Source organism: Carassius auratus, chromosome 4, assembly GCF_003368295.1.
Source record: "Carassius auratus strain Wakin chromosome 4, ASM336829v1, whole genome shotgun sequence".
Lineage (NCBI taxonomy): Eukaryota > Metazoa > Chordata > Actinopteri > Cypriniformes > Cyprinidae > Carassius > Carassius auratus.
In genome coordinates this window covers 10,917,557-10,944,838 of record NC_039246.1, presented here as the reverse complement: position 1 = coordinate 10,944,838, position 27,282 = coordinate 10,917,557, and the positions used below count along the sequence as shown (strand labels likewise).

Below are 27,282 nucleotides of genomic sequence, written 5' to 3'. Positions count from 1 at the left end.
GTTCTCTCTTGAGTTCTTGTCAGCTCATGAACACACTGTGCTTTTAGTGCTGTTCTTGCAGCTCAGCCTGGCACACAAAATCCCTGCCACAACAGGAACTTCACCACTCTGCATCGCTATAATGAAATACTATTACAATTTAACAGAAATATTTCTGTTTAAATATATTTACAAATATATTTGAAATAAAAATAAAAAAGTCATTTATTCCTGTTCTTCAGGAATAAAAATTTTTCAGCATCATTAATCCAGTATTCAGTGTCACATGATCCTTCAGAAATCATTGTAATATGCTAATTTGCTGCTCAAGAAATATTAATATTTATTATTTATTTTGAAAACATTAGTGCTGATTAATTTTTTTTTTTTTTGTGAAAACTGTAATACATTTTTTAAGGATTAAAACATACGTAAAATATTTAGTTTTATTATGAATTTAATTCTATATTCATTTTATTTGCATAATCTTTAAGATTGATTGATTGATTGATTGATTATAGTTGCCAGTTTTATATAAGATGTGAATTGTCAATTAATATTTACAAATATTTCCAGTCAACCATTTGTAATAGAATTCATTGTTTCACAGCCCAGTTTTGTTTTTTTTGTGCTTTTTAAGAAAAATAAAATGTGAACTGAAGGCTGTCGTGCCACTTTTCAGTGTTGAATTATTGATCAGTTGTGTCAGCAAGATCGCAGGGTCTGACTCATATCCATCTCTGCCGTTCCACTGGACACTTTTACACCCGGACTGCCAGCTTTATTTCCACCAAAGTGCCATCATGTCGATTGTTTTAGTGCTTGAGCAAACAGCTTGTTTTTAATGAACAGCTGGATAAATGCATGTTAAAATAGAGCATATGCTGAAGGGTTTTCTTCAGTAGGATGTGGATGGGTACCGTCGCGCAGCTGCTCTCCTGTATAGAATGCCATTTGTGTGCAGTGTTAAATGTTAAACGTCCACTGATGCTCCTGATGTCATGTGTGAGTAATTCTCTCCTGGATTTCAGCGGCTCTCCTCAGCTGTCATTTCTGTAGCGCCTAAACCCACGTTAATAAAAACCTAATTGAAAGAGTCTGGATCCCGTTACGTGGTTTGTGACAACCCTGCCTCACACAAAGCCCAATGGAATGACGATATTCTTCAAAACTAACTTGCTGATGCTAAATGTTCTGCCTCTAACGTAAAAGATCAGTTCTGAACATGTCATATATTCACAGATGCCATTAGAAGCTGTTTGATTTATTATGCTTTTCCTCAGAGAGATGATTGAGTGAGTCACAGGCTGTTGAATCCTATCTCAGGTAAACTGAAGTGATGTGCAGCAGATGTTTGGGTGTGCCGTAATCTGTCTGAACTTGAGATGCAGAGACAGCTGAATGCTGAAATGTCTGCTTTGATCTGAGTTTCACTGCATTATCAGAATGGACGTGTGGAAATCGTGTGAATTAAGCCACGGGGTGGATTCACTGTTCTGTGCATTAGCTTTAATGTGTGCAGCCGGATTTATAAAACAACATCATTAAAACTGTCCTACTTTTTTCATATACTATGTGTTAAAACATCCTTGCATGATGTCATGATGCTGCTTGTGTTGGTGCTCATTTGAGATGTGTTTGCTAATTAGACTGTCGCTGTTTAGCAGTATTTTAAAGACAGCTGATGACTACTCAGCTACAAATGTTCCAAGTCATGACTTTTAATTTTATTGCTACATGCTGCAGTTCTTTAGTTAACCTGAATGACAGCTGTCAATTGTTAATGTTAAGTGAAGTGTTCAATAAGGTCTAGTTTTTTATTTATATTGCCCCATTATATGATTGCACTCTAAAACTGTTTTAACGGTATGTTGGATTTTGCACTGCATTGCATTATGCTTTATAGAGTTAATTTAAAATGTACCTATGATATAATATATCATCCAGTATATAAAGTATATCATATACTACAGTACAGTATATACAGTATTAAGTTTTTTTCAATTAAAAAAAAAAATAAAATAATAATAATAATAATAATTCTATTTTAATTATAACTAAAAAGAATTGAGGAAAATTTTTTGAATTAAGTTAATTTATTTTTATTTTATTTTTATTTAATTGGAAGAGTAAGTGAAATGATCATAAAAGTATAAGATGGTATAGTATTTTTTTATTGTATTATTTCCTGTTATATGTTAAGCAAGAATGAAATGTTTTGTGGGTGGCATACATCAGTCCTGAAATGAGTTAAAAATTTTATTTTTGCTCCATATTCCAGGGGAGCCAGGCAACTGCTAAAATAACGTGATTGGCGCTTTAACACGCTGCCAGCAACAGCGCCTCCCCAAGTGTCACTACAATCCGGCTTCACTGTACTCTCCGCGCACCTGGAGATCCGCGTAACGACGCATAGCATCTGCTGACGTCTGGACATTGCGCGCGGTCCGAGCATTCTTGAAGGTGCGTTTTGCTCAGCATCACCGCCGCGAGATCCTGAGAGACAGGCAGCCTCCCGGAAGAAAAATAGCTCAGTCTGCGCGATGCACGAGACGCAGAACGTAACGACTGGCACGCATCGTTGGAGCACAGTATTGTGGAATCGGGTCGTTGTGTAAACTTTCCCGCACAAACTGCCTGGGATGTGACAGACAGGGGTGCCATTGCTCTCCGGTGACAAGTGGACTGTATTTACACCATCCTTCTAAATAAGGAAGCAGGGCTGTCAGACATATGACCACCGTCCCGATTTGGGCGCTGCTAGAGTGCCCATCGCATCCCATGATCGCGCGCAAGCTGTCCAATAAGGCTCAGCATGCGACCCCCATTGCGCACGTGGAGTGACAGCAGCGTCCCATCATCATCAGTCCGCCGCTCGCAACTTTCTCTCTCTCTCTCTCTCTCTCTCTCTCTCTCTCTTTCTCTCTCTCTCTCTATCCTCCCCCATCCCCTGATATATGATGTCATTCATGTAAGGATGAGGGTGGCTTCTGAGGTGAGATAGGGATTTTGGTGAGTGGCATTCTCCACGACCCGAGGCTTCGGAACTGCAAAACATGGTCATCACCACCTTCTCCGCCTCAAGTCGTGTCTCCGCACTCTCTTCCCGTTCTTCCGCCGCTCTCATCTCGGGCCACCGTCGCATGCCCGAAGTTCTGACCTGCCTCGCTAAATTAAGCCTGCAGCACCATGCCGAGGGAAGAAAAACTAGAAGAGTGGTATTTTTAGTGTCATTAATTTTGACCACGTGTCCCGAAGGTAAACCCGATGGCCATTGCGCAAAGGCTCCTCATCAGTATGTCCTGCGAGGCCAACGCGCAACACTGGCCAAGGACTGCCGTTCTGCTCTTGGGATTGCTCCTAGTTGGGATTGTGTCCTCCAGTCCGCTTCCGAGTAGGACTAATAGGACAACTTTACTGGAGAAGCGATGGGAGAGCCTCTTCTCCCGCTCCGTGCTGGGGATCTCTGGAGAGAGACCAGAGGCGAACTGGGAGAATGACTATTTGCTGGGCATCAAAAGAGTGCGGAGGCTGTACTGCAATGTAGGCATCGGGTTTCATCTTCAGGTCCTCCCAGACGGCAAGATAAACGGTGTACATAATGAGAACCAGTACAGTGAGTTCACGGAATAATGCAGTACTTAATTGCGCAGAGCTCTTTATTCTTTAGAAGCGACACACGTCTTTGGAGGCAAAGACAAATCTATTAAAACACACACACACACACACACTCACACAGAGATATACACATACACAGTATCCCTTAGTGCTAAATATCTGCGCTGGGCTAAAACACGACATGAATGCTGGGACGGATATAGATGCCAGCTTATTTTTACACCGGCTCCTTGAGCGGCCCAGAAGCGCTTAGAACATGCACGACTCTCCAAGTGTAAGGGATGTTCGTCTCTCGGCAGTAATGTAGTAACCTAGTGGCGCGAGAGAGGCCGTTTGCGCATCCACAACTGGCACCTGCAGAGGTTCCACCCACCGCATGCCTTCTTGTTCTGTGTCCCGCGGAGTCGCTTCACTGTGTGTAACATGCTTGTTCTGTTTGAGCAGGTCTCATTGAGATCTCCACTGTGGCCAGAGGAGTGGTTAGCCTGTACGGTGTGAAAAGCAAGATGTTTGTCGCAATGAATAACAGAGGAAGGCTGTACGGAACGGTAGGTGTGCGCAACCGTGTCGGCTTTCTTCCTGCCTGCCAATGCAACGAGGCTTTGCATCCCCCAAAATCGACTGCGTGTGTGTTAAACAGGTGATGCTTTCTTTGTGCGTTTTCAATGCATTTGGCACGTGAGGGGGGTCGCGAGAGTAATAATAGTGTTTACGGCGTGTGCTGCATTCAATTATTCATGCTTTATTAATATAATTTGTTGCCACAGCTGCACGGCTTTTGAAAATTATTATTAAACGGTGCTTTAGATCCAGGCACAGCGCCAAAGCGCCTCGCAAGCACAAGTAAAAGGTTTATAATAATTGACTGCATTACGCTTATACTAGCGCCTCATTCTTTTATATTAGCTGGTAGTTAGTTCATTAGGTATAGTCGCACATGCAGTGCATAGTTGCAGTTCTCATCTAGCTTTACACTTTATCTTCTATACTGTGTTATATGGGAATCTTGGTAAATTGGGAAATGTCACAAATTAACCTTAATGTGTAATGTAATCTTTGCATAAATTGAAATATTTTGTAGAGCAGCTTGTATTTACACATTGATTTGAACAGGCAATAACACCTACATTTACATGTACAGTAATTTAAAGTGTGACTGCAGGTTTGAAGGGTAAAAGATAAATTTGTCTGAAGTTTGGCATAGGTGTGACAAGCGCAGTGCAACACTGGTCCTTAGGGGCCCATGAGCGCATGACAAGTCTGTCCAAAAACTGCAGAGCGTTGCTAGAGCATCCTCTGGATGAGCGGAGATAAAGCGGACACCACAGGCTGGTCTTGGAGTCATCATTAAAGTGGTTGTTAATTAAAAGGCCTGTTTAGCTCAGGGATTATCAGGTTAATGGGTTTCTTGAACCAGGCTCAGCTGAAAGTTTCTTTGCAAATTTGTTCAGTATATTGTCTTTTATGGGAAATCAGGTTGAGAAACTGGTCCGTTCAAGAGGTTAGAACTATTTCACTTAAAGTCGTTTGCAAAGCATTTGCTGTTTCTTATGAGTTCACAGAAGCCTCATTTATTTGCTCAAATGTTTGAATCATTGAAATAGAAAAGTACTAAAAGTAATGAAATGCAGAATTATTGTGCATTGCATGGTTAAAACCACACACACACACACACACACACACACACACACACACACACACACACTTGTTACTTTAAATAAAATAAACTATTTTATTTCAGCAGTTACCAAAGTAAACTTCTTATTTTCATTTAATTTAACTTAATGTGCTAAAATAACTAAAACTGAAATTATATGTAATATAGTTATAATACAAAACTTTAGCCATATAAAAAAAATCAGTAACTTATAAAAATGACAAAAGCTCAAAACAAAATTACTAAAACTTTTACCAAATTTAACATGAAAATGGAAAATACAAAAATAAAAACTAATTCAATATATATATAAAAAAATTGTAAAACTAAATAACACATTTTCCATTTGTCATTTAACTGAACTTGATGTACTAAAACGATTAAAACTTATTAAAAAAAACTTACAATTAAAATAACTAACATGATAAACAAAACAAAATCACTTAAACTTTAACCAAATTTAAAACAAAAAATAGAGACTAATTATATATACACACACACTCACTGGCCAATTTATTAGGTACACCTTGCTAGTACCAGGTTGGACCCCTTTTGCCTTCAGAACTGCCTTAATTCTTCATGGCATAGATTCAACAAAATGGAAACATTCCTTAGAGATTTTGGTCCATATTGACATCATTCCATGATGCAAATCTCCTGTTCCACCACATCCCAAAGATGCTCTATTGGATTGAGATCTAGTGACTGTAGAGGTCATTTGAGTAAAGTGAACTCATTGTCATGTTCAAGAAGCCAGTCTAAGATGATTTGAGCTTTGTGACATGGTGCATTATCCTGCTGCAAGTAGCCATCAGAAGATGGGTACACTGAAGTCATAAAGGGATGGACATGGTAAGCAACAATACTCAGGTAGTCTGTGGCGTTTTAACTATGCTCAATTGGTAAAGGGGCCCAAAGTGTGCCAAGAAAATATCCCCCACCATTACACCACCACCAGCAGCTTGAACCATTGAGACAAGACAGGATGAATCCAAGCTGGTGTAAATTGTAGACTCCGTTTCCTGTTCTTTGCTGACAGGAGCAGCACTCGATGAGGTCTTCTGCTGCTGTAGCCCATCTGCTTCAGGGTTCGATCCTCTGTGTGTTCAGAGGTGGCATTCTGCATAGCTTGGTTTGAGTTAGTGTTGCCTTTCTGTCATCTCTAACCAGTCTGCCCATTCTCCTCTGACCTCTGACATTAACTGGGCATTTCCGTCCACACAACTGCCACCCACTGTACATTTTCTCTTTTTCGTACCATTCTCTGTAAAGCCTAGAGATGGTTGTGCATGAAAATCCCAATAGATGAGCAGTTGTTGATCAGTCAGACCAGCTCATCTGGCACCAACAACCATTCCATGTTCCAAGTCACTTAATTCCCCTTTCTTCCCCATTTTGACGCTCGGTTTGAACTTCAGCAAGAAGTCTTCACCACATCTAGATGCCTAAATTCATTGAGTTGCTGCCATGTGATTGCCTGAATAGCAATTTGTGTTACCAAGCTATTGAGCAGGTGTACCTAATAAAGTGGCCAGTGAGTGTATATATAAACTAAAATAGTTTCTCAATGATATTAAAACCTCACAAAATGCAAATTTTCATTTAGTTTACCACAACATACCAAAATAACTAAAACTTGAAATGAAAAGAAAAAAAAACTATAAAGGCATATTTAAAAAAACTAATTCAAATTACAAAAACACAAAAATTGTAATGCTAAAAACTATTTGGAAGAATCTCTGTGATACTAAAATAACACTGGTGCCTCTGACTGAATGCTGGCATTCACATTCCTTCTCTTCTCCATCTTTCAGGCTACCTTTAAAGATGAATGCAAGTTCAAGGAGACCCTGCTGCCAAATAACTACAATGCCTACGAGTCCTCTGTTTACAAGGGATTCTATGTCGCTCTCAGCAAACACGGCCGAGTGAAGCGAGGCAACAAGGCCACCACCGCCATGACAGTCACCCACTTCCTCCCACGAATATGAGCAGACTCTTGCAATAATTCTTCATTTGCACTGATCTCCCCGAGAGATCTGAAAACTGACACACAAACATACAAGAAACTGCAAGAATGTCACCAAAATAGTACTACTTCATTTTTATATGTATATTTGGATAGGTTAGCTTTTTATTAGGATCTCTGAATATGCTATCCGTCGCTGCTTACTTCTTTTCTTTATACATATATATATTATTGGTTATGGATGTGGAGGCTCTCCCAGCCTTCCTTTCTGTAATCAGGTGCTTGCCAAGAATCAAACAGACTCTACGATGGATGATGGAAGTCCTCCTCAGCTTTTTATAGTGAAATTATGTTTTTTATTACCTCAAAGAGCTACCTAGATGGTTTAAAAGAATGCATGTAGTTTTGCTTGTTACTTTTAGTTCTGTCTGAGTCGATACAAGCATTATTATTTTTTAATATTTGACAATTTTTTTCTGTTTTTCTCATTCTTAGGGGTTGTGCGAGCACTTAAAAGAAAGCAGATCTCTCTTGCTGCATGTCGCACTGAGGTGCCTTGGCATTCCCGCACACCGCCTCTTTAACATGCATGCTCTGAACACCCCAGGGTGTCAGAAATAGGGCTGATATGTTAGCCAGGGCCCCGCGGGGACTGTCCCACAAGGGCCCCAGAGAGGGGCGAGGGGGATGGGTGTGCATCTCTGCTTTATTTTACTTTTCTCTAATTAGAGAACACTGTATGAGACACGAGAGCAGCTTGTAAACATTGATCATCTCTGGCATTCGGCATCATCTGCTGTCAACTAAGAAATGAGGTATAACTTTAGCCCCTTTCACTGGTAATCCCAGTAAATTGGCATAAAAATTACCAGTACGCAGTGGCTTTGTACTGCTAAGAGACCATTCATGCATCAGTACAAAAATACTGGTGAACTCTGTGATGTCAGTCACTCGAAGTGATGCAGTACTTTTTCTTCGTTAGCTCGTATGCATTTTGAGTTTGACAACATTTTTTGTCTTCTGAGCAACAGGAGTAAGGGGATGCTTATGGAAATCCATTTCCTCCACCAAATATAAAAATTAAATAGATAATTGCAGTTTTTTATTGCACAATTTTGACTTTTGAAAAAGTGAATATTACGCAATTCTGAGAAGTCCAAATTGTGAGGTATAAACTTGCATTTTAGAGATAATTAGTTGCAATTTTTATGCCAAGAAAAAAATGGTGTTTTGATCTTAAAAACACAAAACGGCACACAATAGTATCCAAAACACTGCTAGAACAGATTTACTGGTATTTTTTTTAAGTCCTGTTGAAACATGATCTCTAAACTCTAGTTTACCAGTGCAGATAAATGCGTGAAAGGGGCTATTATCTTTTCTAGCTGAATCCTGTTGGAGCTTTTAGGCTGTACATTTTATTTGTAAGACTAGACTCTTTTTGCAATCAGAATGAAACTTTATATAAAGAAAACTGGAAAATAAAAACAACTAAAAAGTGAGAAATCTACAGGGGAACTGATGCAAGCGCACACTTAAAATTTTAAACATGGCCGGTTCGATTATATTATTGCTTACCACAGGTTTGCCTGAACAAAAGGAGCACTTGAAAATAAGCTTTAAGCATTGCTGTGAATGAGAACGTCTTCTAAACCAATGAAAATACTGTAAATACTGACTGTGCACTGAAAATGCCAGTAGCTCGGAGCTTTGTTGCTTGTTGCTAAAGGCACACTGCCATCCATGATGGTGACTGATTCAAGGGAATACGTGCAGTATATGTTTATTTATTTTTGCTTCTGGTGTGAGTATTTTTGTGTGCACCTGTCCGTGTGTGTGTGTGTGTGAATCCTGGTCGAGGGGGCAGTCGAGTCTGGCTCTTTCCTGTTGCTGCAGATGCACTGCAGTGGCACTCGCGACTGCTGCTCTATGCAAATGTAATTACAGGGCAGACACCATGTGGCATCCAAACTGAGGGACGCTCACTGTTTTTTAAGATTTTGGTATGTCTGCTTTTGTTTGCATCAGTTTCTGTCACCAAATTTCACCCCACCCTGTTTACTGAACCCTTGTGTTGTTCTGAAAACCTTTACCTAATTTGGTGTTTCCAGTTAAAATGACTGGCCTTTTGAAAATTGTGTGTAAATGTCTCCATAATGCTATATTGTCACCAAATCTTGGATTTAATCTTTTTGTCAACTTGTTTTCTTTCAATATGCACACTTTTTTTTATTTATTCCTGAACTGGTTGGTTGTAGGCCTCACTGATCTGAGTTTATGGACCTTTGAACATTATTTGCGGATCACGTCGCATTGGTCACTCAAAAACTGAGGTGCATTAATTCAGATTATTGACACCCTTGATCAAACAGTTCCAAAGACAAAACTCATGTTAATTCAAATATTGAATCCAGGATTTGTCAAAAAAATTGCGTAATGAGAAAATTGTTGGCAAATTTTTGTAGGTTGTTCATTTTAGAGGTGGGGCGATGTGGAAAAACATCCCAAAGATTTGTTCAAATGTTGTGAAGTTGCTATACCATGTGTGAGCAACATCAGTATGTTTTAGTCCAGTGCGATAACATTAACTAGCAGTTTTGAGAAACAGAAAATCTCTTGGGGTCACAGCATGAGGGTTAAAAGGAAAGGAATCGAAAGGAATGAGGTTATTTTAGAAAGACTTATGGTCTGGTTGTTTATTCAGTCTGTTTGAAGCATGTGGGGGTGGAATACCTGAGCGGAGGCCATGCTGGTGACGTCTCCCTCGCAACATGGGTAGTCTTGTAAAAGCCACTGTGCACAGAAGCCTTGAGATTCCAGTAGCGCTAGGGTTCTTTATGGTTTTCCATCCAACTTTAGTCCAAGGTCGTAGCCATGGAGTTGAACTGGTTGAAAACGTCTGTCCAAGGTCTCGTTTCTTTTTCTCAAGTCCATTGTGGTCTTATTATCATGTGTTTGGATCCATGCTGCTCAATTTACAATTGCTGTGTTGCGTGAACTCCTGTAATTTCAACATGATATCATGAAGTCCCTTCCCTTCACAGATTTGGTCATGCGAATTTGGCCGAACAACAGAAAGTTGCTTGGTTTTAAATTGATTCCTGTGTGAGCTATGGCCACTGTTAAAATATTTTAATCATTTCTGATGGTCTAAATCAAGTCCAATCCTATGTTTTTTCCCATTAAATATGCATTTTTACTCAGAAGTTCATCGCATTAGAGAAGTAAATTGGTTACTGTTTCATGAAACCTTGAATCCAAACAAATTCAACTTGTTAAAAAAAAATGTTTTTATGTGATTTGTACAAAAATCTAACATTTTTGGAAAATAGTAAGCATGACGCTTCACTTCTAAACCTAACCCACAGGTCGTACGTACCACAGGTCAAACGTACCAATACAAATTAGCCACCAGTTTACCAACCATAAAACAGCTTTGAATTGGAGTGAGATTGTGTTGCTGGTTTATTCACATTTGTTTGCTACTATATGAAAAGGAAAGTTTTTGTGGCACTGGCTTCTTCCTCTAGCACAGTAAATATATCAGGACAGACCTCTGCAGAACTGACGCAATACTTTAGGGAGACAAAAAAAGCCGATCATTTCTCACCTCTGCCAAGTTGCTTGTTTTGAGGTCTCATCTGTGAAGAGATGTTTCAGTATTCAAAGGCATTCAGTCAGTACTTGTCCATTAACAAGTTTCTTGTCATTTATGTGCCATTTTATTTAGCATTGACTGTATTTAGCTGATGTGCCTCAGAATTAATATCACTGTGAGTCCAAGTGAGACTTGCACACTTACGAAAAACAATAAAACACATTTATAGGACAGAAATGTAGCTATTTAACAGCAATCTATGGTCACAACTTTTACAATCATCTAACATTTTTGCTTTGGTTTCACAGAAAAGTTTAACCTCATTCAAACTTATAATTAAAATAGCTCAAAGGTAATCGTCAAGCAGACTGATACTGAAACCCCGCAAGTCAACTTATATAAATGTACTATTTTAATACAGTTTGTCTTCTGAATGTGTTATAAAGATGCATTAGAAATTGAAGAGTTAAATCAGGAAGCCAAATGTTACCGTTTCTTTCATTTGTGTCCTAATTGTGACAATATCATCTTAAATCTGTGAAGAATGAACGATATGCGTGAACATTTGGTAATCAGAGTCATCTGATATGCTGATGTATGTCGCTTGGATTTATAGCAACAGCTGTAAAAATGTTTATTGGGCAGAGAATGTAGACACCAGTTTCCTGGTACACTCTGAACTCATGAGAAAAACGTGTGTGCATGAAGGACGGCAAGCTGTCACTGGCTGAATCCTCCTCACATATGCAGGGAGGGTTTCTGGAATCTTTGGAGCACCAGAGGCATTAGAACGGGATGCCAGTTCGTTCATTGCACTGTCTTTGTTTTGAAATGACTTTGTGCAGCTGATCCTGTTACAGTGAAGACCCCATATCTGTGAGGCCTCATTAATCATTTAGTGTGATTTTTTTTTCCACTAGCATACCACATACTTTCTTTTATGTATTTTCTCTGATGAAAATGGTATCCAAAATGGCATGCATACTTTTACCAATGTATATATTCTTTTAATTTTTTAATTAATTGGTTTAATAGTAGGGTGTACTATATTCGTTACACTCAGTTCATATCCAAAATATAGTTGTCATTCTGCACATCAGTGAAATCCAGGATTTTGTGTGTCTGTATATTCTCTGTTTAAAAGTGTGTTTTTGTCCGCTCCTCTTTATAAAGACATCTCTCACCCCTGAATTAGTTCATATTTCATGCAAAGATTTTTTGAAAGTATAGGAAACTAATACTTTGCATAGGACATAATCATGTGTTTCTGAGTACAAGCATTGATGCTATGTATAAGATATATTTGAGAAAAATATTTTTTTCCCTTTACTTTTCTACGTATGTGCTGTGCACAGCAGTTTAATCATATTCCTGATGTTATAAAACTGTTTTCTTTTTTCTTTTATTCATTTGTGTGTGTTTTTGTTTCACATTTTAATTATGCTCAAAGTAGCAAGTACAGTGAGCAGTCATACACAGTGTGCCCAGGCCAGAACTTATTCTTTTCTAGAAATAATGCTGTTAGGATGTCACACTCATACAGGATCATTTATACAACATGTCAACAGTTCAATAAACTACTCGCAAGTAATTCATAAACTTCTTTCCTGTTTATTTGATGTTTTTCTGATGATATTGATATGCAAACCTAGCATCCATTGGATCCAGTTTCTCTGTAAATGTTTTTTTTTTCTTCATAATGTTAAACATATATAATAAACAGATAATCGTTGTTTCTCCAAAGCCCAAATTTCTTTCCTGTTTATTTGATGTTTTTCTGATGATATTGATATGCAAACCTAGCATCCATTGGATCCAGTTTCTCTGTAAATGTTTTTTTTTCTTCATAATGTTAAACATATATAATAAACAGATAATCGTTGTTTCTCCAAAGCCCAAATTATGGTTAATTCTTTACAAATTGCTTAAAAAAATACAAATCGTTTCCATTTTCTAATTCTAAAATATAAATAGAAAAGTAAAGTATTAAAAAATAAATAATATGATACAAATATAAAAGATATATACAGTCATTAGTTTATAGGTATATTATATAATGTGTTAAATAAATAGTGTTACATTAAATAGTGTTCCTGTAGCTCAACTGGTAGAGCACTGCGCTAGCAAGCAAGCAAGCGCAAGGTTGGGGGTTCGATTCCCCTGGAACACATGATATGTAAACATTGATAGCCTGAATGCACTGTAAGTCGCTTTGGATAAAAGCGTCTGCTAAATGCATTAATTTAAATTTAATTTAATTTAATATAATGTTATTATATATCATTATGTTATATATTGATAATGATTATGTTTTATTTTTCATGTGTATGTTTGTTTTTTTTACAATTTCAGCGTTATCGCACACAGCTTTGCTCAATTTTTGGTGCGTTACTTGTGCGTGGATGAGGCACAGGTTCCCTCTGCTGGCCTACTTTAAGAAGTTCAGATTGGGGTCATACTATAAATATCTGTTCAGGACACTAAGCATGCGTTCAGGCACAATACAGGTGCAAAGAAATGGTACAAAACTGTTACTGAATAATATTAACTTTTAAAGTACTAATATGTGACATTTTGGTGTAGATAAAAAAAGATACCGCCCTAAGAGGTCTGTACATTTTGTATAGGTTAGACAATCCTAAATAGCCTAAATGAACATAGGTGATATTTCACAGTTAGTTGAATTAACATTTTTTAAATATTGGGAGACAACCAACTGATTCTCACATGCACAAAAGCTTTTAAAATGTATTCTTGTTTTCAGTTTTGTTTTGACAGCAAGATGTCAAGATACATAGAAAGTCAAAGCTGTGCCAAATTGACAAGCCAATTATGGTTAACCAGTCAATTACCTTCATAACAAACAGAAGGTGGACATGCTGAATCCGCCTCCTCACATCCTCTGGCTCTGCGGGCGAGTGTTGCGTAAAGGACTGGCACAGGACACGTTTAAATAGCCACGCTCACAAACTTTCACGCATTACAAGTCATTCAGCTCTGCACACTGGTTTTGCGCTTCGTGAAGATGCGTTGCGCACTTTCCAATCTGCACGTGCTGCTCTCCTCCGTCCTCGCGCTGTGGATCACGGCTCTCCAGGGATTCAGACCTGCGGATGCTGCCCCTAACCCCTCTCCCCTCCTGGGCTCCAGCTGGGGGAACCCGCGGAGGTACATCCACCTTCAGACCACCTCGGACTTAAACAACTTCTACTTGGAGATCAGTCCGAATGGACATGTGCGCAAAACTACAAACCGGGGGTCCTACAGTGAGTAGCCCTTCTTGTTTTTGAATCCATATTAAGGATATTAGGCCAGTAAAATAAAAATTAATCTCTCATCAGTCTATGAATCATGACTAATTGTTTTATATAACCTATTTATTTATCATTGTTTTATCTATAAAATAATGTCCTTCTTATTCCTCTTTGTGTTCTGTATTCAACAGGTGTTATTTTATTGAAAGCAGAGAGCAGAGACCGTCTGGCAATATTTGGAGTGAAAAGTAACCGATTTTTGTGCATGGACGCAGGCGGAACTCTTTACACATCTGTAAGTATTCAAACAAATTAAAAATAAGGTATAACAAGTAGGTATTATCTTTTATTATCTTATTAATAGGAATACAGTTATATAAGTGCAGTCGGAATGTAATCTAAAAATTGTAACATTGAATTTGACTGGTTTTATTTAAATGGTAAAGTCACAGAATAAACCTAAATACATAAATTTTTGCAAATATATATATATATATTTTAACTAGCCTACATAGGGTGAAATACTAATAAATATAATGGGACATTTCAACTAATTTTACAATAAACTAGCCTAACGTTAAATATACAGCTTTTGGGGGTGAAAATGTTGTGTTTGAAATTTTTGGTGGCTTTCAGTACCCTATAGCCTTTTATAAAGTTGCAATAGCCTATATCAGATAATAAAATATAGACATAAATTTATATATATATATAATTATTATTATTATTATTTTTATTTATTTTTGCAGCCGGCGAAAACGCAAGAAAATGTAGAAATGAAGCTTGAAATAAGTTTGATTCGTTTTTTAACTATTTGTATGTTTTAATATCTTTAGACTGTTTGCAATAAGGAAGACTGTCTTTTTCACCACAAACTTTTGGAAAACCATCGTGACGTTTATTACTCCACCAATCATGGCATACTGCTTAACCTGGACGGGGCGAAACAAGTGTTCATAGCGGGACAAAACCTCCCTCAGTCCTCTCTCTTCTTATCCGAGAAGAACACTGTTCCACTGGAGCGCCTGCAGCACCGGGAGAGGAGGAACCGGCAGGTGAATCCATCAGACCCGCTGAACGCGCTCCGGTACGGAGAGGCGTCAGACTCCAGAGCTGCTCTAGAGGACGATGGGGACACAGACTCTGAGCCGTCAGAAGGTCGAAACATCTCCAGGGAGACTTTGGTTTCTCCTTCCGATGATGACCCGTGGGATCTTCTTCACGACACGAGCCCCGGCAGTCCCCGGGTTTCAGCAGTTGTTGGATAAACTTACAGATTGTCATTCTGGCGTCACTGTTGAACCGCAAAGTTAGAGTGTGGCACCATAATATTTTCATCATAAATAAGTGTTTTTAAGGACATATATTTCAAACCAACCTCGTACGCTCTTAAAAATAAAGGTTCCAAAATAAAGTTTTTTTTATTTTTCTTATACAAAAATTTCCACTTCAAAGAACCTTTGTGCGATATAAAGGTTCCATGAAAGTCCATTGGAACTATCAGTACCAATAAAGAACCTTTATTTTTAAAAGTAGAAATCTACAGATTATTTAGGCTGTCGTGTATCTCCATCTCATCAAAACCTACTTTGCTCTTTGTGCTAGTTTTTTCTCCTGCCACCACAAATTTGTCTTTGGTGCTGGACACCACCTGTGGACGAAAATGGTCAAACAAAGAAAGTATTTATTTATTTAATGAATTCAGTATGTTTAATTTATGGTATTTATATGTTTGCTTTAAAGGTTAGATGTGCAGTGAAATGATATACTCAATTTAAATAAAATTTTGTTTCTTGATTAAAGAAAATGTGTTCTTTTATTTGTGCCTTTGTCTTCAGTAAGTAAGCTGATTCAAAATGTTCTGTTTGTCACTTGTTGGTTGCTGGACTCCACATTGGAAATTTAACTGGTTTAACATTGACTTTCCCATCATTAGAGGTGAATAATGAACTCTCTGAATCAGTCTGAAAGATCAATCTGAGTCTCTGAGTCTCTAAGAATAAACCTTTCCACATTCTGTTTTGTTTCCAGTGTCAACGGCTTCACTTTGGCTATTTTTGGATGAAGGGCCTTAAAAAGAGACAAGTCACACTGTGACCTGCTTACGCTATAAAAGATAGAGATTTGCACTTAGATGATTTGAGGATAATGTTCTGAATTAAGGCAAAACATATTAACTATAGTAAGATGTAACAGTGTTACATAATTTAATTACAAAATAACTGTAATCCATGAAAAAAACGTGTAATTAAATTAAAGTGGGTTCAATCTGAATATTTTCTGTAAAAAGCTATATATTGAAGAATACTAATTTGTTGCTTTGCCTGATTTTGATGTGCATGATGCCTTCTGTCACTGAAAATAGAAAATGTATCAATAAGTAATCAAATGTAATCAGTTACATTACTTTAATAAAATGAAATTGTTACATTGCTTATTAAGTTTTAAATAGGGTAACTTGTGATCTTTTATTTCCAAAGTAACCTTCCCAACACCGCAGTTTAATGCAAATAATTAATTGTCTAATTAAATGTGCACACATTTCTAGAAGAAAAAATAAAGGGGGGGGGGGGTATATAATATCATATTTCAAAAGACTATATTTTTCATAACCTCCTACATTTTATTTATTTAGGCCAAAGTATTCTTCTAAGTATTTCTTAATGATATTTTGTTAGAAAAACAAGATTAGAAAATTGACAGAAAATGTTCACAGAAATATATTTTATTATTATTATTATTATTATTATTATTATTATGCAATAGAAGAACAACAAATATAATTACAAAGTAAGAACAAAAGACAATGAGGGTTACAAACAATACTCCAAAAGCAAACTATGTTAGCTTATAAGACTTAAGAGTCTTACATGCAATAGAATTTTTTAAAGAGTTTACATACATATAATTTTTTTTCTAAAAATAAAAAAGTTGGGAGTTTTCTTTTAAAATGTACACTTATAAATGTAATATTTTGCACGATAAAGAAATAAATGAATAATACATTTACAATGAGAAGGGTCTAAATTGAAAGAATAACAAACAAAACATTTTTGTGGTTATACAAAAGTTTGGATGTAAATATTTTTTAACAAAGTTGGAAAAAGGCTTCAACTTTATTAGATAAGAAGAGTTTTTGTCGAAGAACCCAAAACTCTTCCCATTCTAACATAAAACAAAATATATTCATTTATAAATGTATAGTGTGACGTATTCCCGCGTCCACACTTAGCATACAGAACCAAATCCGCAGATTCGAGATTTCTACAAAACACACAACAAGCTTGTACCAGATAAAGAAAGTTTCGTCGAACTTTAACATATTTTTATTATATTATACATATTTTTATTTTACTATACACTTTATTACTTAGTGTAAAACTGGAGTCACAGCGAAAGAAAAGATTGTATTGAATTACAAATTAGTGTATTCAGATAGATTTCCGTCGTTTGTTTTCAGGCGGGTTACGGTAGTGTGAATCACCTCAACACCAAAACAACGTGCAAATAAATCTTATGACACAACGACAGACTTTCTAATTGACCATTATGTTTTTAAACTTATAATTATTTTGATAGCTGGTTGTTTTGCAGCATAAGGTTCAGTAGCGTTGTTAAAACAGCGGTGGTGTCAGTGTTTGAATATATTCACGGGGCATAAGTTAACGTGATATTTTAGTTTCACTTTTTGATTTAAAGAATGGACCGACCATCCAGGTTCGTATAAAGTTACCTTAGTTTATGGCTGTCATGTCACTTTATATATGTGCTTGTTGTAGTATCTGACAGTTGATTGTCTTTGGCGTTTAATGTCCTGATATTTTCATAAACAATTCACCGTGAGTTTAGAAATTTAGATTATTAGTGTCTTGTTTGCTGTAATCTGTTTTCTGTCATCAGAAATAAGAAAGCTGTAAACTACACAGACTTCCAAAACGATGATGGTGAGACATTATTACTTCAAAACGCAGAACTAAAGCTAGTTAGACCTATAAACATGTTTACACGATTTATCTGACAGATGAGGATTTTGCCTGTGTAAAACCTCCTCCCAAAAAAGCTCGAATGGACATAAAAGACCCTGATTCTGAGAGAAACCTCAAAACATTGAGTGCCTCTCCAAATGAAGTGGCTGATTTCACCAGCTCAGGAAGCAGGAAGAGGTTACAGAAAACTTTATTTTTTTAATCAAAACACATTTGATTTCTAATTATAGTATCTCCACATTGACCACTGTGTCTACAAATGTTTAATGGCACCATTGTGTTATTTCAGGATGCCTCTGGAGGAAAAATTTTATGAAAGAGATTTGGAGACAGCCCTATCATTATCATTGCTGGACTCTTCAAGAACACAAGATGGAGAGCCTACAACCAAAACAGGTGAATGTACTACTACTGTAATAAAGCATCATGGAGTTCATTAAAGTGAAAAGCTATATTTTACTGTTATTTACAGCAGATGAACAGGACAGATCTCAGTGTTCACCACCTGTTCTAATACACTGCAGCGCTGAGGGCAGCCTTTTAGGTAATAATGAATAATTATTTAGTTTTTTATCTGATTATTTTTACAGATTCTAATACATATGTATCGAGCTTTATTTGACATATTTGCATGCAAAAACCTCTAAACAAAACTCCCTTGATTTTTTACAGTCAGTGAATGTCAGCCTCGTCCAGATTCTCCTCCAGTGCTGTCCAATTGTAGCATTGATGGCAAAAGTTTAGGTAACTACAGAATTCTCACTCTGACATTTGAAAATGTAAAAATCAGTGTGTTTAAAAAATATCTTTCTGAGAACTCTATGAAGCTGAAATGAAAATAAAAAAGAGTTTTGTGACTGTTATGTTATGTTACAATATGTGATTTCAGTGTTTATTACTGTTCTGTTTTCAGGACTGAATCTGATCAGCGTAGATGCCTCCCCTACCAGTGTTTCTAAACAGAAGGAAACCTCGGAGGAGCAGAGAAAACCAAATGGCAAGGATAAGAAGAAGGACAACAGAGACGATGAGGACTACCAGCTTCAGGACACACCAGGTAATCTGAGGACCTTCACGCTCATAATTATTATCGGCTGGACTGTTTTCAGTGTTTACATGATGAAGCTTAATACTTCAGTACTTCAGATACAAAATGTACCCGTTTGTTTAAGCTTGTTCTTGTTGCAGATTCAGAAAGTGATGCAGATTTCACTGAAGAAGATGAGAGCGAAGACGAGACATTCACTGTGAAAACAAAAAATAAGGTTGTGAAACAAAAGACAGAAAAGAAGGCATCAGCAGATTCAAAGAATAAGACCAAAAAGAAAGACCAAAAGCCAACAAAAGCCTCAAAAGCCAAAGGCTCAGGTACATTTTTTTTCTGTTTTTAAGTTTTACAGTCTGGCAAAAGACCATATCAACTACACTATCATTTCTCTTTGTCTGACAGCTCCCAGCCCAGCGACCTGTCGGAGTCCTGCTGCTCCTGTGTCTGGACTGAAGAAGGCGCCTACTGCTCCGCTTCTCTCTAAACCTGCAGTCTGCTCCAGTCCTGCAGGGGCCAGACTGACTAAGTGGAATCCCCCTGGTGAGACTAAAGGCTCAGACCATCACTGCAGCTGTGAATATTCACCAGAACAGCCCACAACAGAAAAGTGTCCTTTGTAAACTCTTTTTAACTCTATCTCCAGGTCTGCTTGGCCGGAGTCCCGGCGCGTCTCAGAATGCACATGTGAAGTCTCCAGGACAGGGGCTGCGTTTAGGACTTTCCCGTATGGCTCGAGTCAAATCCCTTCACCCTAATGCTGCTTCCAACTAAACAAACTTGTTTTAAATTCGAAAACTTTACAATGGCTTTTGGGAACTCATAGTGCATGGGGCAGGGAAAAATGGTAAGAAGGAATGGATATTTTTTACTGAAATTTGTCCAGAAAATGTAAGACCTTTCATCCATCGCTTACAATAATATGTAGCAATATTTAACACGTTTTTTTGTTGTGCTTTAAATATTTTAATGTCTGTTTGTGCCATGTTTTAGCTTAGCTTTGCTTTAAATATGCACTTTTTGATAAATAAAGATATGCTAAATATAAAAAAAAAATTATAGGAAAACAATTGTGAAGTAGTTACATCCCGGGTGAGGAAAATCATTAAGTTTGTCCAATACAATAAACATAACTAGCATTTCAAGGATAGGATGTGCTCCCTCAGCTGATGCTCAAGAGATGCCTCCCTCTAGTGATTAAAAAGAAGTATGTGTGGAGGAGAGGAGAAGTGAAGTGAAGTGAAAGTGACATTCAGCCAAGTATGGTGACCCATACTCAGAATTTGTGCTCTGCATTTAACCCATCCGAAGTGCACACACACAGAGCAGTGAACACACACACACACACTGTGAACACACACCCGGAGCAGTGGGCAGCCATTTATGCTGCGGCGCCCGGGGAGCAGTTGGGGGTTCAATGCCTTGCTCAAGGGCACCTAAGTCATGGTATTGAAGGTGGAGAGAGAACTGTACATGCACTCCCATTAGGCCACGACTTCCCCTAAGAGAACAAGCTTATAGTTTTTGTAAAACTTCTTTTTAACAATATGTGTTTTGAAAAGACTATGCAAATAAAACTGAAAACCAGTTCACCAGAACTTCGTTTTCAGAGTAACTGCAAACAAGAATCTTATGTTAAATGGCCTGTGTAACTTATCAAATAAATTTGTTTTTTTTTATGACATACAGTAATTATTGCTGTTACATGTGTCACCTGTAATTCATAAATTAACATGACTTAAACTTCAATGCTAACATTTTAAAACCAATTTCAATGTTTTAATATTTAAATTTTAACATGTTTATATCAGTTGTATAATTTAGCAAGTTTATTTCTAGTTGATCATTTTTATAGTTCTATTTAGCCTGAGCCTGCAGTCAAATATCTGCAGACCTGTTTATGGTTTTTATCAATTGTTATGTTATGCTGATGGACTGATAAGTCGTACCCAGTGTTTAACTCTACCACCGCTACCAGGATTCAGTGTCCTGGTTTTCTCCCTCCCAATATTATGATTAATGTGACCATATCAGTATCACAAATACTCAGCAAGCGTTAGTTTCACAAATGCTTGAAGCGTACAGTTTGAACCAGTACCAAACCTAAAGACAGAAAACATCTAGAAAACCTCATTCGGTGACCTTTCCTGGTCTGATCATCATGAGAATAAGCTGGGTAAAGACTTTGTTTCCAGTCTTGTCCATTGCTGTGGTTTTTCTCTATACGAGTTCTGTCAAGTGGGAAATCCAAACTCAAGAGAAGCAGCTCCACCAAGTCCAACAGAAATTATCACTACACAGTGCACTTCTTCTTACCAGGCTAGAAAAACTGGAGGCTCATCTAATATCAGTGGGTGAGTTAATGTCAAATCTTTTTATCAAGTGAATTGGATTTAAAAAAAACACCAACAACAGTTGTTTTACTCTTTAAGCAAACTTTAAAGTTGGCATGAAATCATAACTTACCCTGTTTATTTTCTTACAGTTCATCATTTGCTCAGCCTAATTTTTTTCTGTGAACCACAATTTTGAAAAAATCTTGACAGTTTTTGGGTACAATAAAGTAAATGGTAACCAAAACTGTTAGGTTGGCAACAATCTTAAAACGATAGCTTCTTGGTATTCGTATCAGGGCTGCAAGAACATCATTTTGGTAACACTTTAGAATAAGGTTCCATTAGTTAATGTTAGTTAACTACTTTCGTTAACATGAACTAAGCAAGAACAATCCTTCTACAGCATTTATAAGTCTTAGTTCATGTTAATTTCAACATTTACTAATGCATTATTTAAATCAAAAGTTGTGCTTGTTAACATTAGTTAATGCACTGTGAATTACCATGAACTAACAATGAATAACTGTATTTTCATTAACTAACATTAACGAAGATGAATAAATACAGTAATAAATGTATTATTCATTGTTTGTTCATGTTAATTAATACATTAACTAACATTAACTAATGGAACCTTATTCTAAAGTGTCACCCATCATTTATCCATGGAACCTTTTCACTGCACAAACGATTCTTTATAGTGGTAAAACATTCTTTAGATTATTAAAATGCATTAAAATTATATATTTTATATATATATATATATTATTATTATTATTATTATTATTATTATTTTTATTTTTTTTGCATTATGAAAATTTAATAACCTTTAAATTACTGTAACTTTAAATTAACCTAAAATAGATCTTCTATGGCATAGGGTGAACAGTCTTCAAAATATTCTCTGTTTTGTATGCAAAAGTCTTCAGTGACCAATCCAAATGTTTAACGTTTCATTCACAGTCAGCTGTCATTAATGCATGGAAACAGCCAAAAGCAGAACGACTATAAGATAAAGCCTGTCTGCCAACTCACAGCTGTTGCTAGACTATTGATATCACTTTTTTCAAGTTTTATTTTTTAAATATCTTTTTTAAAACATGAAAAACATTTTTCAAGAGTACTGATCAAAATTTTGGAAAAATGAGTGCAACCTATAGTTTTATATGTACATTTAAATTACTATTTTGGTGGGTTTGTATTCATTTGAAGCAATTCTTGTCCACAGTGCTGTTTAAAATGAAATTTTTTTTGCAGAAGAGAAAAGCCTTAAAATAAAAAATGAGACGAAGCCAGCAAAGAAGCTGTTCCCAAACTCAAATCTCTTCAAGGTATGGACTGTTGAACTCTCTGAGGATGACCAGAGGAAGGCTGAGGATCTCTTTCAGAAATACGGCTATAATGCCTTTCTTAGTGACCAGTTGCCTCTGGACCGGGAGCTGCCGGACACTCGAGACCACAGGTGAGTTTCAGCGGTTGATGGACACGCTCTGAAATTCAACATCTGTCTTGATGCATTCATCCATTTCTGTAGATGCATTGACCGTGAATACCCTCAAAATCTGCCCACCCTCAGCGTGGTGCTGATTTATCTGGATGAGGCTCTGTCTGTCATTCAAAGAGCCATTTGCAGCATTATCAACAGAACCCCAGCCCACCTGCTCAAAGAGATCATACTGGTGGACGACCACAGCACAAATGGTTTATTTCTCTCAAAACCTCATCCAACCCTCGTTTTAGATGCATATTGTGCTCAAAATGAGCTATTAATTCTGAATGTATCTCTTCTGCAGAAGATCTGAAAACAGAGCTAAATGTTTATATCAGCTCCATCAATGAGAAGCACCCAGGCCTGGTGAAAATGGTGACCCATTCAGAGCAGAAAGGACTTTCCCAGGCCAGAATCTCAGGGTGGGAGTTTGCCACTGGGGATGTGGTTGCCATTTTAGATGTCCACATTGAGGTCCATGTCAAATGGTGTGAACCTGCTCAGTTAATTAATATTACATTTATGCACTTAGCAAATGCTATTATCCAAAAAGACTTGCAGTGCATACAGGCTATACACTTTTTTTTTTTTACCATATGTGTGTTCCCTTAATTTAACCCACAACCTTTTGCTCTGCCAATGCAATGCTTCACCATTGAGCCACTAGTATTTGTCAATATTATTTGCTCAACTAGATGGAATTCTCTGTCTTAAAACAATATTGCATAGCTTGTGTGAAGTAGTGTTGTTTTAGTTTTAATTAGATTAATTATTAATTAGAGAACACCATTCATTATTAACTAGTTTGTTATTACTACTAGCATATTTCCTTATGAAGCCCATATTAAAAGTGCAATAGGAGATCTTGGAAAATGCAAACATTAACCTGATAGCACTGAAAGCGAACATCCCACCCTCTTTGCAATCGCTGTCCAAAGCCACGCCCCCTTAATGCATTTATGCTTACAGACCAGAATATCAGAGGCAACATTACTACAATAGGTTACATGTTTGTCTGCCATTCTCGCTCTGTCTGCACAGCGTGCGTGAACGATCTAATGACGTATTCTGTCTGCGCGAGCAGGGTGCGTAGAGGTATGAAGATACATTGACAGGCTGGTAGGAATACCATTTAGAATGCTCGGATCAAGCATTTTGATTGAACGTACATTTCTTGGTCCTACTTCTGCCACAGAATATATAAATAAATATGAATATATTTAGACATCTTAACTTAATGATTACAATAGTGATGTAAAGAGACTTTAAACCAGCATAACAACAAAAAAATTCTGAAGACTGTCACCTATTGTACCTTTAATGACTTATTCTGAATGACCATTTTCTAGATCCCTTAACCCTACCCCATACCTAAACATAGCTACTACAACAACTACATTACTTACTATCAATACACAGCAAATTAGAAGTTTATTTAGAGGGGCGGTGGGACATTCTCCATATTTTTTTACTTAGGGTGTAGTGATTTTTTTATTTTTTAAGTTGGTGTGTAATGTATAAGTGCAATGTGTGGGAAAAATAGTGTATGAATGTGTATGAAATGTTTCTCAAGAACTCTCTCTCTTTCAGGGCGGAGCCTCTGCTTGCACGTATCCAGGCTGACCGTACACTGGTCCTGAGCCCTGTGTTTGATAAAGTCAATTACTATGACTTGCAGGTGACAGAATATTTCGCCTCTGCTCATGGTTTTGACTGGTCTCTCTGGTGCACATACGTGGGATTCCCTCAGAAGTGGTATGAAAAAAACGATCCTTCACAGCCAGGAAAGTGAGTGTGTGTTGCTGGTTTAATATTTTATAATGTTATCCATCTCAGATGTGAGTGTAACAGATTCGTCCTCTTCCTGTTCTCCAGGAGTCCCTCTGTAATGGGAATACTTGTGGTGGATCGCCTGTTCTTTGGTGAGATTGGGACTCTGGATGGAGGGATGAAGGTGTATGGAGGAGAGAATGTTGAATTAGGAATACGGGTAATTCCCAAACATGTTGATCATTCTCCTTAAATGACATTTTATTAATAAGATTCAGGAGGAGCGCATCAGATACTTAGCCTAATCAACACAGGTGGACCATAATCAAGTAATCAATCCCATAGTATAAATATCGCTGACTTACCTCTATCCATTGACGGTTTATCAGCATCCCTCCTCCACCCCATCTCCTCACTCTGAGTTCACTTTATGAATAGACAGGGAAGGGGGGGTACTCTAGGTTCGGGCCATTCCCGAGCTCGGAGCCCTTCCCTGGACAGCACGCCAAATACGCATACCATACCTCAGCTAATTATATGTAAGCGTGAACTAGTGAAATGCTATTTGCTCTAAAATGTAATTAGCAATGGAGACTTGGGACAAGATTTGTAAGAAATTAGTTACACAAGAGCATTTTATGGACAAAAACCTGACAAATCTCTAATAATTAAACATCTGAACAATGCATTGAGGTGTTTGTAAATATGATTTCAGTGGTATTATTGCATTATTGAACAATAATTCAATAATACCACTGAAATCATATTTACAAATACCTTTTTTTTGTGAAATCATATTTACAAACACCAATTTTTTTGTGTTATGGCTGCATTACCAGCTCAGTTGTTCATTTTTTTTTCAATAATTAATCAGCCTGTTGTCAATTATTCCTTACATCCTATAGTTACATGGTACTAGTCCACAGTGTTGAATTTTTCTTCCATGTGTTTTGGCTCAGGTGTGGCTGTGTGGAGGAAGTATAGAGGTTGTACCCTGCTCTAAAATTGCTCACATTGAGAGGGCACACAAACCCTACGTGCCTGATATTATCAGTGTGATGAAGAGAAATGCACTCAGAGTGGCAGAAGTTTGGATGGATGAATACAAAATAAATGTGAACATCGCCTGGGGTCTTCCTTTACAGGTAGATCTAATTTAGTTTTAGCCAATTGAAGTCTGGATTTTCAAGGCCAGTTCTAGGAGTATTAAAGTGTTGCTTCTGTCTGGTTTAGTTTGAGATACATAACGTTTTGACTAGAGAGATGTGTGACTAGAGGTTTTGAGATTTTAAATGTTAATTTGTTTTGGCACGTTATTAGATTTATGATCTGCAAAGTATCCTGTGTTTCTGTTCTTTCATGTTTTCACAGAAACATGGAATAGACATTGGTGATGTATCAGAAAGAAAAAAGCTGAGAGAGAGGCTAAAATGCAAACCATTTAAATGGTATCTGGAAAATGTCTTTCCTGAGTTAAATCCCATGAAAGATTTACTTGGTTATGGAGTGGTGAGTGACATATGGTTCACTATGAAACAAGATGGTTAGTTTGACCATTTAATATAATGTCTTTACTGTCTCTATCAAAACAGCTGATTAATGATCTGCAAACAAGTTTATGTTTGGATAAGGGGCCACTTGAAGAGAACACGCCCATTTTATATCCATGTCATTTTATGGGATCACAGGTAATCTCTTGTCTTTTCTCGTTATGTCTCGTCTTCTCTTCTCTTCTCTTCTCTTCTCTTCTCTTCTCTTCTCTTCTCTTCTCTTCTCTTCCCTTCCCTTCCCTTCCCTTCCCTTCTCATTTTCTGACTGTATTTTGGGGATTATTTGACAAAACTCCAGTTTCTCATCACACAGATATTTTACTATACAGCAAGTGGTGAGATATTTGCACATCCCCTTCAGTCCCTTAAAAACAGTAGGAACCGCTGTCTAATTGATCCCGGCTCAGGCAGGTTTCCAGAGCTGTCCTGGTGTTCAAACACTGAAAAACCAAACCATATGTACTGGGACTTCACACAGGTGAACAAATAATTACACCCCAAACATTGATAGGACAATGTAAACATTGCTTGGAAAAATTCATATTCTTATTTGTTTTCAGGGACAGGCCATACAGAACAGAGAAACCAAACGCTGTCTGGAGATCAGCGCTGACCAGACAGGAAAGTATGAAAAGAAAGTTTTTCTTCAGGACTGCAGAAACCAACACTGGAAGATACAGAATGTAATCCAGGATTTATGAAATGCAAGATATAATCAATCTACATAAATGCAGCTGAGATGGTTTTGGTTGATGGGATCACAAGAAGATGAGAGCGATACATTCCTGTTTATCTGTTTTTTTAATTTGTCACTTTTGTCCTCTTTTGACCACTTTCCTGGTTTCTTTGAAGGCAGATCTATGGGTAGGGCTTTTTCTGACCTTTCAATCAAATATTGCCAAATAAGCTCCTGCAATTTATATATGAATGCATAAAGAAATTATGGAAGATGATACGAAAAGCAGCAGCTTTCGTTTCTGCTCAGATAGCTGCATAACTATGATGAACGCTCTGAGATTGTGTTAGAATCA

The 27,282-nt window shown here is 37.3% G+C and overlaps 4 protein-coding genes across 5 annotated transcripts; all 4 read left to right on the top strand.

Annotated features, from left to right (window-relative positions):
* Positions 1-2,600: 2,600 nt before the first annotated feature.
* LOC113058247 (fibroblast growth factor 6-like) lies at positions 2,601-12,469 on the top strand. Its single transcript, XM_026225970.1, has 3 exons — positions 2,601-3,595; positions 4,042-4,145; positions 7,069-12,469. Exons 1-3 carry the CDS (start codon positions 3,247-3,249, stop codon positions 7,243-7,245), a joined length of 630 nt encoding a protein of 209 aa, XP_026081755.1. The 5' UTR covers positions 2,601-3,246; the 3' UTR covers positions 7,246-12,469.
* A 1,356-nt stretch (positions 12,470-13,825) lies between these two features.
* LOC113056200 (fibroblast growth factor 23-like) lies at positions 13,826-15,343 on the top strand. The gene is made up of 3 exons (XM_026222792.1): positions 13,826-14,087; positions 14,267-14,370; positions 14,912-15,343. The coding sequence occupies exons 1-3, from the start codon at positions 13,847-13,849 to the stop codon at positions 15,341-15,343; spliced, it is 777 nt and encodes a 258-aa protein (XP_026078577.1). The 5' UTR covers positions 13,826-13,846.
* Positions 15,344-17,388: 2,045 nt separating this feature from the next.
* LOC113056189 (RAD51-associated protein 1-like) lies at positions 17,389-20,045 on the top strand. Of its 2 annotated transcripts, none has more exons than XM_026222780.1 (10): positions 17,389-17,792; positions 17,976-18,019; positions 18,097-18,238; positions 18,351-18,457; positions 18,537-18,605; positions 18,734-18,805; positions 18,975-19,118; positions 19,250-19,429; positions 19,512-19,649; positions 19,753-20,045. In XM_026222780.1, exons 1-10 carry the CDS (start codon positions 17,776-17,778, stop codon positions 19,878-19,880), a joined length of 1,041 nt encoding a protein of 346 aa, XP_026078565.1. In that variant the 5' UTR covers positions 17,389-17,775; the 3' UTR covers positions 19,881-20,045. The 2 variants fall into 2 exon arrangements, with proteins under 2 accessions (XP_026078565.1, XP_026078558.1); XM_026222773.1 differs by having other exon boundaries at positions 18,534-18,605; positions 19,753-20,044.
* A 1,222-nt stretch (positions 20,046-21,267) lies between these two features.
* LOC113068725 (probable polypeptide N-acetylgalactosaminyltransferase 8) lies at positions 21,268-26,952 on the top strand. The gene is made up of 11 exons (XM_026241554.1): positions 21,268-21,460; positions 22,700-22,904; positions 22,977-23,143; positions 23,236-23,419; positions 24,522-24,719; positions 24,807-24,921; positions 25,661-25,846; positions 26,073-26,210; positions 26,294-26,389; positions 26,565-26,729; positions 26,812-26,952. The coding sequence occupies exons 1-11, from the start codon at positions 21,268-21,270 to the stop codon at positions 26,950-26,952; spliced, it is 1,788 nt and encodes a 595-aa protein (XP_026097339.1).
* The last annotated feature ends 330 nt before the right edge of the window (positions 26,953-27,282 follow it).